The following is a 19,317-nucleotide window of genomic DNA, read 5'->3' as shown; positions in this document are numbered from 1 at the left end:
TCCACCACTCCAGTAGGAGCGTAGGATGATAAGGGGTTATACGCATGCCCAGACGGCGTTACCATGACAACCAGACACGCTATCCGAATTCCAGGAAATGTTCCAGGGCATAAACTTGTTTTGATCGAATCTCCCCACTTCCTATGCACATGACCGAAACTGACAGCTGATTGGCTAGACCGTGCATGCACGAGGCGCTTCTTTCAGCCCATTGGTTAGTTAGCCATGATCACGACGCACCGTAAGCTAATTCATAACAGGCAGCGGCGAGTCACAGTGAAGAGCAAATCATCGATCATGTTGGTACGAAAATATCCGCCCTCTCTGTCATCCTGTAGCCAATGAGGTAGCAGGGGTGGATCGCGCTTGCGCAGTAGCTTTATTTTGGCTGTGTTCTGTCTGATCAGGTGGAACACAGTAGGTCTGGGGTTATCGTGTCCGATGTGCCCGTCTGCCCCCCGCAGCTGTGGCTGCGACAAGTCCTTTTTATTTGGTGTAGCTAAAGTCACCTGGGACTCACCATCCCTTCCCCGGGGGTGAACTGTCCCTCAATACAAGTGGAACCGTCCAATAGCAGAATGTGTGGGGCTGTCACTGTGAGCATTATATATGAGAATGAAGGGAAGGACGGCTACTGCGCCGGGGAGTCTGTCACGGGATATGTCCTGCTGGAAGTGCTCCACGAGATTCCGGTACTAAGCCTTCTCCTGCGGGTTCGTGGGGGCGCCATGACTTGTAAGCTGGGGAAACATATGGAAGACGCCTCGGAAACTTTCACCGAGCAGTATTTGAATGAGGAGTACAACTTACTAACAGAGGCAGCAGGTAGGTGCCCTCTAACCAGTCGCATCGCAGCCCTTCTAAGGGTCGGGCAAAGAAAGGGCAACTGGAAGTCGAAAGGACGGGTGCTGTAGAGGGTCACAATAAGTTGGACATCATAAAACGCCACAACTTTTTACCTACTAGAGCCACATGGTTTTCTGGTCCCCCCTCGAGTTCTAGCTCCGCCCCTGCATGGGGGCTCCCCACAGGTCACATGTTCACACTGGTATTTGGCAGTAGCTTGATGGTCAGCAGGATTTACTGTCTGCTAACATATACATTGACATACTTTTAAAATGCAGATATCTATCAGGATTGCTAGGGAGGCACCAAATCCAGGATTCGGCCAGGGTTCGGCATATGCATATTAGGGGCAGAGAGGGCGATCGCGTGACTTTTTGTCACAAAACAAGGAAGTAAAATGTTTCCCTCTTCCCACCCCTAATTTGCATATGCAAATTAGGTTTCGGTTCGGTATTCAGCCGTATCTTTCACGATGGATTCGGAGGTTCGGCCGAATCCAAAATAGTGGATTGGGTGCATCCCTAGTTGTTGCAATATAAATACCATATGTGCAGGAATATCATGAGGTTCCTTCATTTATAAAGTGCTATTATATTATTTGGGAGCTTTACAGGAATCACTAGTCACGAAGATTATAGATTCATATCAGTCCTTGCTCCTAAAGGAGCTTATATAGAAAATAATGCACCCCCTGCTGTGAAATATAAGGATATGAGTTGTCTCACAGTAGTTACATGACCATAATGTCACAAAGCTACAGGCTGAGTGCTTCTATACATAGGGTTTCTGGAAAAAAATACCGGCTTTCCTATATGTTTATCTTTTTTCCCCTATTAATAACATTGGGATCAATTTTTACTGGCCAGGCGGCAACCCTATCTGTACATGACATGCACCTCCAAGGTGCCTTCTGATATCCTTATATGCATAATACACAAGATTCGATGAGTCGTGACAAGGGCAGATTTATTTCTGCAGCGTCAGCAGTCAGATGGCTTGTGCATACCGACAAAATAATGACTGTAATCGGTATGTGATCAAGTTATTGATTGGGCAGGCGGAGGAATCAGTTGAGGACTGCATGGAACTGTGGATAGGATCGATAGCTTTTGGATCCACAAGCTTCCCCCCACTACCATCACCAATGTGGTCCGAGTGTTAGTCCAGGGCCTGAATAATTAGATCAGTCCAAAATGGCCATCCACATTACTGCCCATCCACATTACTGCCCATCCACATTACTGCCCATCCACATTACTGCCCATCCACATTACTGCCCATCCACATTACTGCCCATCCACATTACTGCCCATCCACATTACTGCCCATCCACATTACTGCCCATCCACATTACTGCCAAAAGAGACTAAAATGTTTTAGACAGATTGTTGAATGAACGGCTAGTCCTGTCAGTGGATAAGTGTTTTATGCTATACTTCTGAGTTTACATCTGTCATCACTTTTTTTTGATCCATTATGAGAGAAAGTATAGACAGATTGCAGAAACTGAAACAGATTTAAACAACTGGCCATACATTCACTGAAAATGACTGGAGTTATAAAGCTCAAATGTGATTCTGTGGGGTTCACATGCAGTTACTGTTTGTTATTCATTTATCCACGACTTTCCAAGGTTAGATCACGTGCAAACTCATCACAAGACAGCATGGCCTTGCAAACAGTCCTTTTTTTTTACACTACCATAACCTCTCCTTACAAGACCCTTTCCAAATAGTTTCATAGTGCAAGGGTTTTGATTCTTGCTAACCTAACATTTGTATGGGATGCCACCTGGCAAAATGGCAGCCAAGGCCTGGGCCAATATTACAAATTTATTGTCAATGTATTTTCTGATCAATTTGTAATAACTAGTCCAGCCCGCAGACACCTGCCCTTCTAACCAAAGTTCCCTGTGATCCAACTGGTGACACCATGACTCTGCCTCTTAGATCATGGACATAACCCCTCAGTCCTGCCCCCACCCTAACCAGTATTATGGTTGCCAAAAGGTGGAAACCCTAACTGGTAAATACACCTGAAAGGGTCTGGTTGGGCAAACCTATCTAAGACCAGTTTACTCACATTTTTCTGATAGACCAATTACCCAACCAGCAGGAGTTTTTAATGCCTTTCAGCATAGTACCCTATATGAGCTTTGACAGCTGATAATTATGTCACCTTGGGAGAAAGATCAGCCTGAAACATAATTATTTGATGCCCACAGACTGTTCACCCTAGTGGTTGTGTTTTTCCTTATTTAAGTGGTGGTTGACCTTTTCAGTTAAGTTTTAGTATTTTATAGAATGGACAAGTCTAAGCAACTTTTCAATTGGTCTTCATTATTTACTTCTTCTATGTTTTAAACTATTTCCCTTCTTCTTCTGATGCTTTCCAACTTTTTAAATGGGGGCCAATGACCCCATCTAAAAAACAAATGCTCTGTAATGCTACACATGTATTGTTATTACTGTTTATTATCATTTTTCTATTCAGGCCTCTCCTATTCATATTCCAGTCTCTTATACAAACCAGTGCATGGTTGCTATTGTAATTTGGACCTTAGCAACCAGATGGCTGAAATTGCAAATGGGAGAACTGCTGAATAAAAAGTTAAATAACTCAAAAACCACAAATAATAAAAAGTGAAAATTGCAAATTGTCTCAGAGTATCCCTCTCCACGTCATACTAAAAGTTCATTTTAAAGGTGAACCACCCAATTAACAAGTGTATATAAGTGTGGTAAAGTCCATTATTTTGTTTTACATATTTACATTCAGTAATATGTGGGGAGTAACCATACTGATTATTTTGTCATAGAATACTGAAATATGTTGAATACTGGCCTTCCAAAGGCCTGGCCAACTGATATCTGGTCAAAAATAATGAAGCTGTCATTTGGGAAGGTTGAAAAATCCCATTAGGTGAGGACTGCATAAGTGAGTAGATGAGTAGGGTAGATCTCCATGGGCTCATACTATAATCCAATCATTGGACCAAGAGCATGGATGGACAAATTACAGAAACATTTAATGTATGGTCAGATTTACTGAGCAAGAACACATGCATTTGTTTGCATAGACATAGTAATACATTCTCATTATAATGTCACATTAAGAAAGTGTCCGAGTTGTACAGCAGTATGGAACACTGGGTGGGTCTTTTCAATAAATGAATATAATTTGGGATGAAGTACTTACCTTATTGATCCAGTATTTATTAGGTCGGTGGTTGTGCATTTTTATTGAATTACGGACCATGTTGGTGCTACATAAATAAAGCATAATATTCATTTGTTTGGTGACCTGGTTGTATGGCTGGCCGAATCAAACTGATCCATGTGTCCTGCTTAGTAACTGGGTCACAATGAGAGTCAGTGGGATTCTGTTTGCAACACACTTCAAACACACAATTAAGCTTTTCTGTCTGTTCAGCCAATGCCTAATCAAATAGAAAAAGAGCATTTTGTCCCCATAAAGGAGCAAGTTCTCTGTCCATTCTTTAATGAGTATCAGCTTAGCACCAAATATCTGAATGGGTATTTTCTTAGCTGAACAAATGTAGAGACTGCAAGTTCTACGAGGCAGGGACCTCCCTCCTCTTGTCTCTTTAACATTTAGCTCTTGTTCTTTATTGTGACTATAATAATTTTATTGTATCAATCTCAGTGAATTTATTGTTCTGCTACAACATTGTGTAAATACATATGCTTTATAAAAAAAAAAAAATATGCATACAAGTTTTATGCGTTATTGTTATTTAAAAATGCCAGGTTCCAGGCGAGAGTTTGCTTGTGACACGCTATCCCCTGGCCAAATGCTATGTGGGGTAGGGTGATGACAGCACTTACCCCTGTGTTTCTAAAACTGTTGGACTTGCTGACAAATCTGATGAGGCTTGCATGCACTGATTGCTGCTATATATACAGTACTTGCTACTTTTACTTTTGCTCAGAACATATAGTGCATTCCATTAGTTCTTGTGCGTTTTCTAGTGTAAGTAATAAAAGAAATGTAACAATACAAAAAAAAAATCTTATCCTTATCCAGTAAAAATTATAGTGATAATAACGTATTATCCAGTGGTACGGCGTCCTTTTGTACAGTGTAGTGGTAATGTGTAGTGATAGAAAAAGTTTTTAAAAATCCACTGATACAGATATGGGATCTGTTATTCTTTATTGTTTTTTTTTTAAATCCAAGTTTAAAGTTGAATGTCCCTGTCTCTGGTGTTTCAGTCTGGCAGCTCAGTGATCCAACCATTTCTATCTACATTAACTTGTACCTTCTCTGTGGTGTGGTTCTTGGTTTTTGTTATTATCAGGGTAATATAAAGGCTGTGCGGAAAGCACAGTAGGTGCATTAGGTTCGTGGTTTATAAACACTGATGCAATAAACCATGACACACCATCACAGCACTACAATTTCCATTTAAATTTTGCTAGTGAAATTGGGTGGGGATCTGCTTGAAGTTCTATTCCTGCACCAGCCATGTTGCAACCATTGCCTTAATTTTTTAGCATTTCTAAAGTGGCTGTATATGTCACAGAGTAGGGTATATGCAACAATACATTCATTCAATTCATTTCCATTGCAAAGGGTTTGCCTGGACTAGACATGGTGGTGGCCACCTGCAAATAAGGCTTGAGATTGAATGGCAACGGGGGTGCGTAATGAATCACATGCAGCCCGTGAATGGCTCATTTTGGGTCCCTTTGAGTTAGGCAGTTACATTTGGGGGAGTTGAGATCTACCCTGTATGCCTGCCCCCCAAGGAGTCACCTATCCAATGTGTCTAAAGATTTTTGTTTTGTTTTTTTGTTGCTTATGTACATATACATATATTTGTTAGTCAATTAACTGTATTCTTTTGACGTTCTAAGTTTTATCCCTTTTCTTGTCATCCACAACATTGTGGGGGTTGTTTATTAAAGTTTGAATGCTAAAAACTTAAGATTTTTTACTACAAAACCCACATTTTTAGTGGGGGGAAAAAAACCTAATTTTTAGAGATTTATTATACCCCGAGGATGCAAAAAGTCTAAATCCGAAAATACTCCATCTTCAACTTGCCAAAATTGTATACAAGTTGATGGCAGAGGTCCTATTTGCAGTTTCGGTCTGCACTGAGTTTCGTACGATAATGCGAACACTTTGGGCTTTTTCTCTGATTTCATGAAAAATTCTGACTTTTCGGGCATTGGATCCACAAAATGTGTATTTTTCCTGCGACAATCCGAAAAAGTGTTTTTTTAATCATAAATAAGGGTAAATCATGGATTCTAGTTTGGAAAGCCTTTTTTTCATTTAAAACATGAGAAAAATTCAGATTTTGATGAAAAAAAACCCTGTATGTTATTCTTTCCTGAATGAAAAATCGTACTAAAAAGTACTATACAGGTATTGGACCTATTATCCGGAATCATCTGGACCTGGGGCTTTCCGGATAACAGGTCTTTCCGTAATTTGGATAATATAAACATTAAATACACCCAATAGGCTGGTTTTGCTTCCAATATGGATTAATTATATCTTAGTTGGGATCAAGTACAAGCAACTGTTTTCTTACTACAGAGAAAAAGGGAATCATTTTTAAAATTTTGGATTATTTGATTATAATGGAGTCTATAGGAGACGGCCTTTCTGTAATTCGGAAACTTTCTGGATAACGGGTTTCCGGATAACGGATCCCATACCTGTACTATATATTTATTAAAGTTGTACTGTTTTTCAGGTGAAATACTCCTGTTCCCTGCTGGAAAGCACAAAGTTCCCTTTCGCTTTCAACTACCAGAGAGGTATTTACTTTTTAGATACTAAATTCCTAATGTTAAAATTACTTTACATATTTAATTGTAAGCTCCTTTGAATAGGGAATGCTTTTCCTCTTGTAATGGCTTTTGGTATTGTTACATGTAAATCTGTATGTTCAGTGTATACACCCATTTATTATACAGCGCTGTGGAATATGCTAATGATAATAATAACAAAAGCTATACTCTTTCTTCTACTGGGGCAAACAGACATGACTTCCATTGATAACAATGAATCTGGCTTCCCAGGGTAATTCCAAATCATGAAACGCTGTGCTGTTTGTGGGAAATCCAATGGTCTGTAGCCAACAAAACACCCAAAAACACTTCTGCATTGTTTAGATGATTGAAGATCACAGAGGGTAAAATATTAGAAACAAGTCATGCTCACCAATAAAGATAATCCATAAAAGGTTGGTTCGTTTTCAAAAAAGAAATATAGTCAGTATAAGGTCCCCAACAGTCACTATGGGAAGTTAGATAATGAGGTTAGTTATAAATTAGATCTGAACGTCGTTTTTCTTGAATTCCAAGAAAATGTGTAAAGTATTAATGACGCTTGCAGTGTTCTTTCCAGATGATTTCTGCAGAAAGCATTGCCCACTGTTTTTCTGGGCCATCTAACAACAGTTACACAAGTCGTAGGACTGCACACTGTAGTTGTTAATTAGTACAGTCCTATCGACATTTGTAAAAGCTGTTATATTTTAGATAGAATGGTAGGGTAGTGTTTTGTTTTTTGCATACCACTACTTTTCCCCTACCCTGGGCAATTTTATTGAAAAGTCTAAACTAGAGTCCTACAGCGGGTCGGGTACCCTGCCCAATGAGGGTAGGCTTTTCAGGTGCGGGTATAGATGTGGGTCTGCGGGAAGCGGGTTGGGTTGCGGGCCTCTTCGTACTGCAGCTCTCTCCCTGCAGCTTTGCCCCCACTCATCTCCCCCTCTTATCTGACTTCCGGCACAGCTCTCTTACATCACACGGCACGCTTCTGTCCCTCTCGACTATCGGCCATGTTTGATGATGTCACTTCCGGTTTGCAGCAATATAACTTCCAGTTTGATGGTAGTCGGTGGGTCGGGTAGCGGATAAGGCAGTTGCGGGTCCTGGTCGGGTAGCGGTTCAAAGTGGGTAAATATGCAGATCGCGGTTCGGGTTGCGAGGCCGGGTCTTAGAAATTGGTTCTGCGCAGGACTCTAGTCTAAACTATAGACTGAAGTCACAATGGGCTGACACTCTAAACAGTGCTCTTCTGTGACATGCTGGCATCCAGAACCACTGTGTCAGAACTTGATGCAGGCACACTGAGCTAAAATTAATAACTATGCATTTTGGTGCTGATGATTCCCCATGAATATCCATTAATTTCATACAAAACAAGAGAAATCTCTTGCACTACAGCCAAAAAAGTCACAGGTGGTGTACAACGCTATCCCAAATTCGAATAAACAAAAAGGTGTTTGCGGTGTACCTAGTGATAAATAGGTATGGTGAGCTGGTAATAAACATGCTGGATGCAGTTTGGGGCATAGTAAGCTTCAGTTAGCCTAGCATATGATTATGCAGTTTGGGCATTTTACTGTTGGCACCTGCCTCAACAAATATAATGGATGCAGAGACATTAATTAAGCAGTGTACTACAAACAGTGTCAGTCACCACTTACCTGCTGATATGTGTATTTGGATCTATATACCTAAAATATATTAAAAATTATATAAAGGAACAGCAACACCAAAAAATGAGTGTTTTAAAGGAATGAGAATATAATGTACTGTTGCTTTCCACTTGTGAAATTGGTATATTTGTTATAGAAATGCAAATATAGTTTATATAAATAAGATGCTGTGTAGCCATGGGGGCAGACATTCAAGCACAGGATACACAGTAGATACATTTTAAAGAATCTCACTGTATAATACAGAGCTTATCTGTTTAACGGCTGTGTATCCTGTGCCTTTTTCTCCTTTGAATGGCTGCCCCCATGGCTAGATAGCAGCTTGTTTATATAAAATAAAGTAGAGTTTCTGAAGCAAACACACAAGTTTACCAGTGCAGGTCATTTTTTTGGTACTGTTCCTTTAAACATTAATAAAATCAATAGGATGGTTCTGCCTTCAATAAGGATTAATTATATGTTAGCTGGGTTCAAGTACAAGGTATTTTCTTATTATTACAGAGAAAAAAAATGATTAAAAAAAACGAACTATGTGATTAAAATAGAGTCTATGGGAGATGGCCTTCGTGTAACTCAAAGTATCCGACAATAGTATCAAGCTATTCAATACATAGTGCTGTATCTCAGGCACTTCATTATATCAGTTGCCATATTTTCATATGCCAGACCCTCGGCTTTCGAACATCCCTGGGTCCTGACGTGTGTACCGGTGCATGCTTATTTCTTGTGCCATATTCATGTTGTAGATGTGCATTTCTTTGTGTTTCAGCCCCCTTGTTACAAGTTTTGCTGGGAAATACGGCAAAGTTTACTACCAAGCTACAGCAGTTTTGAAAAGACCATCCTTGTCTTCTCATACCACTCACAGAGAGCTCCGTATCCTCAGTCCTATCAACATCAACGCTCCGTCTTTATATGTAAGGGCAAATCAACAGTAAGAAATGTGTTGGAAATGTATGCACGTTGCAGATTACTTTTTCTGTTTAACGTCACAATGGCAACTTGTTACGTTCTGTTTTTAGTATTTGTGCTCTAGAGTATGCAGGTGTGCCAATTTGTTTCATTAGCTATACATCACGGTGTTCTATCTATTGAGGAGGAGGCTGCATTTGTAAAGCTTGCTTGTCCTAAACGTGAATAATGGCTGCTGCAGGAGACGTAATTATGGGAGACTTGTTATTAATCATTGCAGGTCTGCTATCTAACGCAAACCATTATATGTCACGTAGCCTTCCATTTTTCATGCCATTTTCTAACACTAAGTAAGTGTATGCAGCTGCTGTTGAAATCCTTTCAGCTATCATGCCCTAATGGCAAATTTGATCACATTAAAGCATTGAACTCCAATAATCACCGCAAATACATAGAAGAGTAGGGAGGATCAGAGCATAAGTAACAACACAGTGGCGAGATGTAGAGCTAATGAGCTTTATTCTTTTATCTGTACCCATTTTATCAAAATAATATACAATTATTCCTTACACTTTCATGACAGCTATACGAGAGCCTAATGGTCCTCTATTTAAATATGAATGATATCATCGGAGAGAATCTGCTCTTGCAGTCGAAGCTGATTTTTGCTCTACCACTTCGACTTGAGTTTTGTGCTATGGGGAGTCGTCGTGGGTGAAATAATAATTGAACAGAAGAGGAGTAAAAATAATTTTGATTTCACTTTCCTCACAATAAAAAATGTAATATTGTACCCATATTTTGTATTGTGTTCTTGATTCTTGTTGCAATGGGAAGAATTCTCTTTTGTCTGCTTGCTGTGGTTGTATTTTATAATCCGTGTATAAAGGATCAGACTGACCAGTAGAAAAACATATGCGAACAGGGATGTAACTACAGAGGAAGCAGACCCTGCGGCTGCAGGGGGCCCTGGAGGTATAGGAGCGCTACGAGGCCCTCATTCATATACAATTTTTATAAATATTAGTAAAACAGGTCAACCTCTAGACATTTTGGGGCCCAGAAACATCTAGTTAATCCACTGTATGAGAATATACAAACTAAAGTAATCCCTCCTATAACTCTACTGTGCTAGCTTTCCCCTTGGGTCCTTTAAATTGAGGCCAAAATCCTAGCTACAGGGACACATAGCGAGCCCAGGTACAGACAAGGACTTGTCCTGCTTGCAATATCTCCGGGGATCAAGCCTCCAGAAAGTCCAGCCCTCTATGTTATCATCTCTAAGATCATTGGAGGGATGGGTTGGGACAGTTAGAAAAGTCCATCCACACATCCTTAGCAGTCCAGGCATATTGGGCATAAATGTCTGATATCACTCACCAATCATTTTAATATCCCAAGTTCAAGTGCTTATTAGGCAGCTTACTGTAAATTTAATTACAAGACTATTGCTTAACACTGGCACTTACAGACAGTTGTCATTGAGAACAGGGTATCCATTGCTTCCATTCATAACTTCATATTTTAGCTAAAACAGTTTCTTGCATGCTTCCATGTCTGATTTGTTAAGACACACGCATCAATAGGAACATAGTTAGTTAGTTAGTTAGTTAGTTGGTGTCCTGCAGGTGTTTCGGTCGGATTAGTTCTCAGAAAATAGTGAGAACTTTTTGATTAATAACCCCCTAAGTGTGCTAAAAAATCATGTAAATATTAAATAATCCCAATTAGGCTGGTTTTACTTCCAAGTATAGGGATGCACTGAATCCACTATTTTGGATTCCTTTGCGAAAGATTTGGCCGAATACCAAACCAAATCCTAATTTGCATATGCAAATTAGGGATGGGAAGGGTAAAACATTTTTTACTTCCTTGTTTTGTGACAAAAAGTCATGTGATTTCCCTCACCGCCCCTAATTTGTATATGCAAATCCAACTCCTGCTTAAAAAGGCCGAATCCTGAACCGGAATCCTGGATTCAGTGCATCCTACTTCCAAGAAAGATTCATTTTATTAATTTTAAAGTACACGGTACTGTTTTATTATTACAGAGATAAAGGAAACTATTTTTAAAAATTTTGATTATTTGGATAAAACGGAGTCTATGGGAGACGGCCTTTCTGTAATTCTGAGCTTTCTGTATAATGGATCCCATATCCCTATCTCTATATGTCAATAGTTTATTAAATAAAATATTTATTAAATATTTCATCATAGTTCCTCCATTGCTATAGAGATCATTATTTGCTAACACTATGGGTATGTAAATAATGGACAGTGTCTGGTAGGAAAGCAATATGTAAACAATATTATTGTTTTGTTCTCTAGATTCCTGTACAAAGATCCAAAGAAGTAATGGTCGGTTGCTGGTTCTTCCAGTCAGGTCCAATATCTGTCAATGCCAAAATTGGAAGAAAAGGTTATTGTAATGGTATGTACAACTTTCACTGCATGCTGCACTGGAAATAACTATTCATATAGAAAATGTTTTAAGCAAGGGTTTGTCCAATGTATGGCTTTACGTCTTTTTCATAATCAAATGCTGGTTCAGTGTGCAATTTTATCATCAATAAGTAACAGTTTCAGTTTTGGGCAAAGATTTAACATAGTTGGATAAATATCTTGTCAAGACTGATAGGTCGTGGTGAAGTTTCGAAGTGAAAAACTTCGAATTTCGAGCTATTTTTTGTGTACGTAGGTCGAATTTTTTTGAAGTACTGTCTCTTTAAAACTTCGACCATTCACCACCTAAAAGCTGTCACAGTGCTGTTTTAGCCTATGGGGAAAACTCCTACAACCTGTATGGAGACAATTGGGGGAGTTTGGGAGATCGAAGGTCAAAGTTAAAAAAACTTAGAATCGAAGTGCGATCGTACGTTTCGAAGTAGCCGAATTCGGCCCACTTCGACCCCAAAAAAACTTCGACCTCCATTCGATTGGTCTTTTTGAATTCGAAGTTCGAAGTTTTTTTAACTTCGACCTTTGATAAGTATACCCCCTAATCTATATATTGGTTGGAAAGCGTAAAACCAACTATGGCAGTTAAAAAGGATATCCACTCAAAAAGAGTTTTTTCATAATAAAATAAACTGTAATTTCGAAACCGCTTTCAATCATACATTCATTAAAAATGTGCATTGTGATTACAATTATTTTTAAATTCGCCACCTAAATCTTGCCGAATGTTCAATGGAAGATGTCCTAGGATCAATTTGGAGTCTTTGCAGCCTTCCTCGAATCGAATCAAGTTTTTAAAATTCGAATCGAATGCTATTTGAATTCCACTCGAGTTTTAGGTCGATCCTATTAACCCAAGTTTAACAAATTAAAAGTTTTAATTAAATTTCGATTGGTTGAATTTCGAGTTCATGGGAGTTTTTAAAAACTCCCATGAATTCGAAATTCGACCTTTGATAAATGTGCCTCTACGTGTGCTTTAGGCAGCATATTTCTCACAGTTTTCTATGGGAAGGGGGTGACGGGCTGATTTTTTGCTGATAGTTTTGACTACTGATATTTTTGACCTGATCATGTGGTCTAAATATCAGAGATGAGAGATTTTTACATGTTGATAACTTCATTTTTTGGTTCTTATGCAGCCACTGCCTCCAAGGTTGTTTTTCATGTAATGCCATGGCAGGTATTCTATAATACAATATTTCTTGTTTTAGGAGAAGCTATTCACATCTATGCAGATATAGAAAATGGCTCCTCCCGCTTAGTAGTGCCCAAAGCTGCCATTTACCAAACACAGAGCTTCTTGCTGGATGGGAAGACTAGAACAGTGAGACAGATGCTGGCTAGTGTGCGGGGGAACCACATTGCCTCTGGAAGCACTGACTCTTGGAACGGCAAAGCACTGAAGATACCCCCAGTAACTCCATCTATTCTGGAGTGCAACATTATCAGAGTAGAGTATTCACTTGTGGTGAGTGTAGAACAATTATGTTGGGTTTTTACTATATCTTTCATTATTTGACCCTTATTTGTGTTTATCATCTTACCTGTAACTGACATAATAAGAGTTTTGAAGTACACACTTTCCATTGAGCACCAGCACTCCCTTGGCTAAGGTTTGGTTTTGTCGCTTACCTTATTCTCTGGTCTGTTTATTATCACAGACAAACCAATAACCTAAAGTGAACACTGTAGGGTTCATTAGAAAATAATTTTCAATACAGAGAAACACAGAGAAATGGCTAATTCTTACGGCATTTTTAGAAGTCTGATCCTGATGTATTGAATGGTCACATTACATTATTGCACAGCATTGCAATTGGCTACTTTAATGCAATTCATCTGGGCCTCTTGATTCCTTGTTCTTTTTTTTTTTTAAATTCTTAGCAATATTTTAATTGGGTATCTTGATATTTTATTAATTAGAAATAATATATTTATTAAGCCCTTCTAAAATTCATCTTCAGTGTTGCCTGGTGCTAGGGTCATTAAACGCTATGAAATCGCAATTCCAAGTAGATAGCTGCCCAAAAAAAAATGTAATTAAAAAGCGTAAAAACTGAAACGGTCTCCTTCATGCTATAAGTTAATTAAGGTGACATTTTGTGTGGAGAATTCTTTTAGTGAGCTATCATCATGTAAAATCTTAACATAAGGGGAGTTATTCATCAAAATCCATTTTTTTCTGATTTTTTAAGTAAAAAAAGTCCAACCAAACTACAACCCACAATTTGACGTTTTGTATCATTGGAAAAACTCGGTAAAAACTATTAAAAAAAAACAAACAAATTTTTCAGGTTGTATGCTGGAAATGCTCGAATTTTTAGTAAAATCGTTCGAAACCTCCGAATTTTTGGCCGAAACTCGGCAGATCATGATATCTTCAAATTTGATATGGGAGTTTTGCCATTGAATTCTACAGAACCCCGACAGCTTGGAGATGGAGGATTTGCGGATTTGGACTTTTAGCAGCCTCGGGGTATAATAAATCGCAAAAGATTTGAGGTTTTCTTTCCTCTACAAATTCGTGCTTTTTGAAAAAAAAAACTCAAAGTTTTCGAATTTTTTCCAATCAGACTTTAATAAATAACCCCCAAGGTGTGGGATCCTATTTCTCAAATGTTTCACTTATTTTTACCTTAGGTTTCTATTAACATTCCTGGAGCAAAGAAACTGAAAGTTGAACTGCCATTGGTTATTGGTACAATCCCACTTAATGAGTTTAATTGTAGAAACGCCAGTGTTGCCAGTCAATTTTCAATGGATATGAGTTGGCTTGCCTTGGCACTTCCAGAACAGCCAGAAGGTAGGAAAACATTACATTTGTGTTGTTTCGGGGTAGCTGTTAGAAAATATTTTTGATGTGCCATCACAGGGGTTTCTCAGAACTATACTGTTGGTGCATCTAATAAAAATACTAATAAGGAAATATATATATTTGCAAAGCATATGTACATCCTATGTATTATAGTGGACATATACTAACTTATATATCTTAATGTAAAATTGCTCTTTGCAATTCACTTTTTTTTTTAATATTTATGATATAATATTTACACAGCAGGGAGTGATTTTACTTTAGGTTATACTAGTGGGTACATGTCCCATTTTAAATTTCATATCAATAATCTAGAATGGTTGTATAATGCCTTGAGAGAATCTGCTTTCCTTATATTTCAAAAGTATATTCTTACTGAGGTTTAGGTTGAGGATGAGGTTGAGGCATGTTATTTTTATCTCTGTTAGTTGTAAACACACTTCTTAGTCTTGATCTACTTCAAAATTATTTCACAAAATCATAGTTTTGCTTTATACTAATGATTGAAATATGCTCTAAGTTCTCTCTGTACCCAATTATATATACACAGCCCCACCGAATTATGCAGCTATAGTGTCTGAAGAAGATCTGTCCAGAGATATCTGTTCCATCGAAGAATTTGGAGATATAATAGAAGGACTCCGCTGCCCTCCATTTGCTGTCATCCAGGAGTTTCGGTTTCAGCCACCACCACTTTATTCGGAGGTAGAGTATAAAATCCTGTAACACAGTCTCCAGATCTCTGCAGATGTTTTGTGGGCAACCATAATTCTTTAGTAAAGACATCATTTTGGACTTGACTAAATCTGAAAAGTTAATCCGAGTGCTATACTGGTGTGGTGGCAAGTGCTTTTTTCCATCTATTCAACAATAGCTTGAAAAAAAATCTACTATTAATATTGAATTTATATATTTGCTTGTGTACACAGGTAGATCCTCATCCGTGCCCCACCATAGATGGACAGAATGTTTCCTTCACTTTGGGAAACTGAAACACATACATTATACAGCTCCTTTTTGTGTCAATCAGTTCTCCTCACTGGGTGCACAATCCTGTGCATAATCACTGGGGGCACAATCATTAAACCACCGTTTACAACCTACGAACCTTCTACTGAATATGCCTTTTTTTTGTTTGCTGTGAAAAAACTGTTGAAATTAACCAGATGCCTACCAAACATGATGCTGCTGTCTTTTCCAACATCTGTGATTTTTTTTTTTTCAACTTGAAAGTCTTACCGAAAGATTAAGCAGAACATTTGCACAGATCTTATATATATATATATATATATATATATATATATATATATATATATATATATATATATATATATATATATATATATATATATATATTTATATATATATGTGTGTGTGTGTGATGCCAACTACTTGTACTCGGAAGAAATAGCTAACCGAGAACAACAGATGAGATTCACAGATCAGTACTTCCTGCAGATGAAGGGAATTCCGTGCTTTAAAAGGGAAAATGGAATTGAAAGGGAATTCTATAAATGATATGACGTGGCACATTGTTTTGTGCTCACTATCATTATGTGCAGTATTTGAAATATTAAAGAAAATGTCAGCGTTCTGCACGTTGGTAATGATACTATTGCATAATACTGCCAAAGGTCCTGTTGAACATGATCAATCTTTGTTTTGTTTTATTACATTTGTCTTACTCCAATATAGATGGGTTCAGAATAGAGTGAAGTAGAAGGACGCTTACAGAGAAGTATAGGGGCAGACTGGAGAGAGGAGGCAGCCTGGGCTAGAGAGAGAGAGAAAAACACTAGACAGAGCAGCAGAAGTACTGCCTAGAGAGAGGGAGAGAGAGAGGATTACTGAGAGAGAGAGAGAGGGAGATTGGTAGAGGGACAGTGCTAAAAAGATAGGGGAGAGATCAGAGAGAGAGAGATTGAAAGAACGAGTAAAGAAAAGTGGGGAGAGTTATCTTTTCTTTACTTTATTGGTCCTACATTTGTCCTCTCAGCTTTGACCAATGTTACCAACCTTGTATGTAAAAGAATTGGTGTAATAGCTATTCAGCCAAAGTTCCAAGAATGTGGAGGCCAGCGTACAAGTGTTTTTCCAAAGTTTACTGTGTTGACCCACACATTGGACTCCCTGGAGTGTGTACAGAACCTTTACCCTGACTGGTCTTCAGGCCGAGACAGACGTGGAGACTGATTGGGGCAAGGAGACAGAAGACAGAGAGAGTCAGATAAAAGGTTGGAGATTGTGCTAATTCCAACTAATATACCGGTATGTGCTTTGCTCTTTTGCTTTCCTCTGTAAGGACATTGAGGGAATTTCATTCTTTTATCTAATACAGTAGTTGGTTTTGAAGGGAAAAGTTTTTGCTGCCAGTATTATGCAGCATTTATTGTTTGTGAAAGTTCAGAAGTTAATCATAATGTACTGTTTGGTTTTGTTATGTACTTTGTATATGTGTGTGTATATATATATATATATATATATATATATTTCTATATACATATATATTTCTATATATGTATATATACAGTCCAGGTGTGTATCCGCACTCTGACTCAAACAAATGGGTGCTATATCAAAATGTGGTAAATAGCGTTAAAGAAGATAAGCACTCCAGAATTTCTTATTAGTGATTATTTATTCCACTGTGAATATCCTTGATAAAGGTCCAAATGTGGACCAAAACGTTGGGATGCACAGTGGAATAAATAATCACTAATAAGACATTCTGGAGTGCTTATCTTTTTTAACGTTATATCCTTCTAAATGGCTCTTAATAATATCAGTTATAAACGGGACTTAGTGATGCAATTTTTTTCAAATGACTCCGTAAAACTTGTGTATTATAATAAATAAAATACCTCCTGTTGGAACATATAAGGATATTAGAACTCGTGCTGACTTACAATATACTGATATTTTACAATAGGGGGTACTATATATTAGGGATCCAGCCAAATACCGAACCAAATCCTAATTTGCATATGTAAATTAGGGGTGGGAAGGGGAAAACATTTATTTTCTTGTGACAAAAAGTCCCTAATTTAAATATAGATACTGTGACAAATACTAGTGTATAACTATAGTGCCATAATAAAACATATGGTGTAAAAAAAAGTTTTTAAACTCAGGAGCATAATAAATACTGCGCAGCCAAACTTTGTGAGATATAATGCAGCCCCATACTGTGGCATAGAATATTATGTCCCTAACCTTAGAAATGCTGTGGCATATATTATGTCCTGTAAACATACATATATTGTGACATATAGGGGCCTATGGGGACCTTTTACAGCATTTTTCTAAGTTTTTGGAAGTCGAAGTAAAATCGTTCGATCAAACGATTTTACTTTGACCGCAGAATACCCAAATTCTATGGAAAAAGTTCGAATTAGATATCTTCGAATTTGAAGTATTTCAATTCGATGGTTGAAACTTCAAAGTATTTTTTACTTCGAAATTCGACCCTTGATAAATCTGCCCCATAATATCTTTTAACCATATAAATACTGTGGCATCTAATATTATATTCCGTAACCATATAAAAGCACAAGCCAGTTAGGATTGACATCAGATGGGTAACACCCTTACAATAATGGAAGTACTTTTGTGGTATTTATTCCATTTTGAACATCTCAACACTTTATTTTCTTAGGGAAAAATTATCTTGGTGTTTAAATGGAATAACATTTTTAGGGAATAGCCTGGAGGCCAAAACCTGCCCAGTGGGCTATAAAACACAGCCAGGGCTCGTGCTGATCAGATCCCAACTTACAGACTGGTTTTGACTTTTTGGGGCTCATCAGTGTAGTGCAGGGAAAACTCTGCTGTGTCTGTTGGGAAAATCTGGGGCTGAATAATATACTTTTGAACTGAATATGGCTCTATGTGCCTAAATGGTTTATGGTGCTGCATCTTTTCCGTCCTTCTTTAAGTCTTTAATGACATTTATTCCAAATCCAAACTGGTTACACATTTAATAACTAGCTTGCCTATAATATCAGAACATCTCCTTAAACTGATGTATTTGGAATGGAAAAAAGTGCCTTACATAAAGAGATTTGTATACATTTTCATAAATATATACATTGTGTGCTTTTGCAAATTTCACATTAAAGTGTGTTGGCTGTAACCAAAAACAAGTTAGGTTGATGAACTGTATTAAATAAACTACAGTTTCAATTCACTACATTATTGTAGATTTTGTTATATTAGTGAGAATTTTCCTTTAAGAGATCTGTTGTCTAGAAACTATGCTTTTATTTGACATGAGTTTTACATATCTTTCTACATTCATATGTCTGCTGTCATTTCTGAATTTGTGGCCTTACACTGTCCCCGTTAAATGGCAGATTTATTTCTCTAAATGTATAAAGTGTTCCTCTTTGATATCTTGTTGTTAAACCCCATGCATTTCTATTTGCACATTTCTCTTACAAGCCTCTTGTCCAAAAACAGGCTGGTGTTTGTAACTTATATGAATCCTGTGGGTTCTTGTTTTATCAGAAATAAAGAGATTTACTTCATGTTGCTTTGTTATTTGGGGGATCAATAATCATTGGGGATGCTGTACACTAGTGATGTGCGGGCCGGCCCAATGGCGGGTGCGGGTTGAGCTCTTCACCTCTATCCCCGCCCCTCACCTTCAAATGCCGGCTTTATAGCCGCGTGCCTGCTCGCCCCTCTTGTGATGTCATCGGCTATGCTGGTCTGTAAAAGGAACCCGGAAGTCTGCTGCTGGCCGGCGCGAGCTAAGGAAAGGCGGGTTATGGTCGGGGAAAAACCCAACCCGCACATC

The 19,317-nt window shown here is 38.1% G+C and overlaps 1 protein-coding gene across 2 annotated transcripts; it reads left to right on the top strand.

Moving 5' to 3' along the window:
• The first annotated feature begins 317 nt into the window (after nt 1-317).
• Nucleotides 318-19,045, top strand: arrdc4.S (arrestin domain containing 4 S homeolog). Of its 2 annotated transcripts, XM_018255291.2 has the most exons (8): nt 318-825; nt 6,578-6,641; nt 9,102-9,249; nt 11,573-11,675; nt 12,916-13,172; nt 14,345-14,507; nt 15,070-15,224; nt 15,449-19,045. In XM_018255291.2, the coding sequence occupies exons 1-8, from the start codon at nt 579-581 to the stop codon at nt 15,509-15,511; spliced, it is 1,200 nt and encodes a 399-aa protein (XP_018110780.1). In that variant the 5' UTR covers nt 318-578; the 3' UTR covers nt 15,512-19,045. The 2 variants fall into 2 exon arrangements, with proteins under 2 accessions (XP_018110780.1, XP_018110781.1); XM_018255292.2 differs by lacking the exon at nt 318-825 and having other exon boundaries at nt 9,079-9,249.
• The last annotated feature ends 272 nt before the right edge of the window (nt 19,046-19,317 follow it).

This window comes from Xenopus laevis, chromosome 3S (assembly GCF_017654675.1).
Source record: "Xenopus laevis strain J_2021 chromosome 3S, Xenopus_laevis_v10.1, whole genome shotgun sequence".
Lineage (NCBI taxonomy): Eukaryota > Metazoa > Chordata > Amphibia > Anura > Pipidae > Xenopus > Xenopus laevis.
Note: the sequence above shows the minus strand (reverse complement) of the source record. Positions and strands in the feature narration are given on the sequence as shown.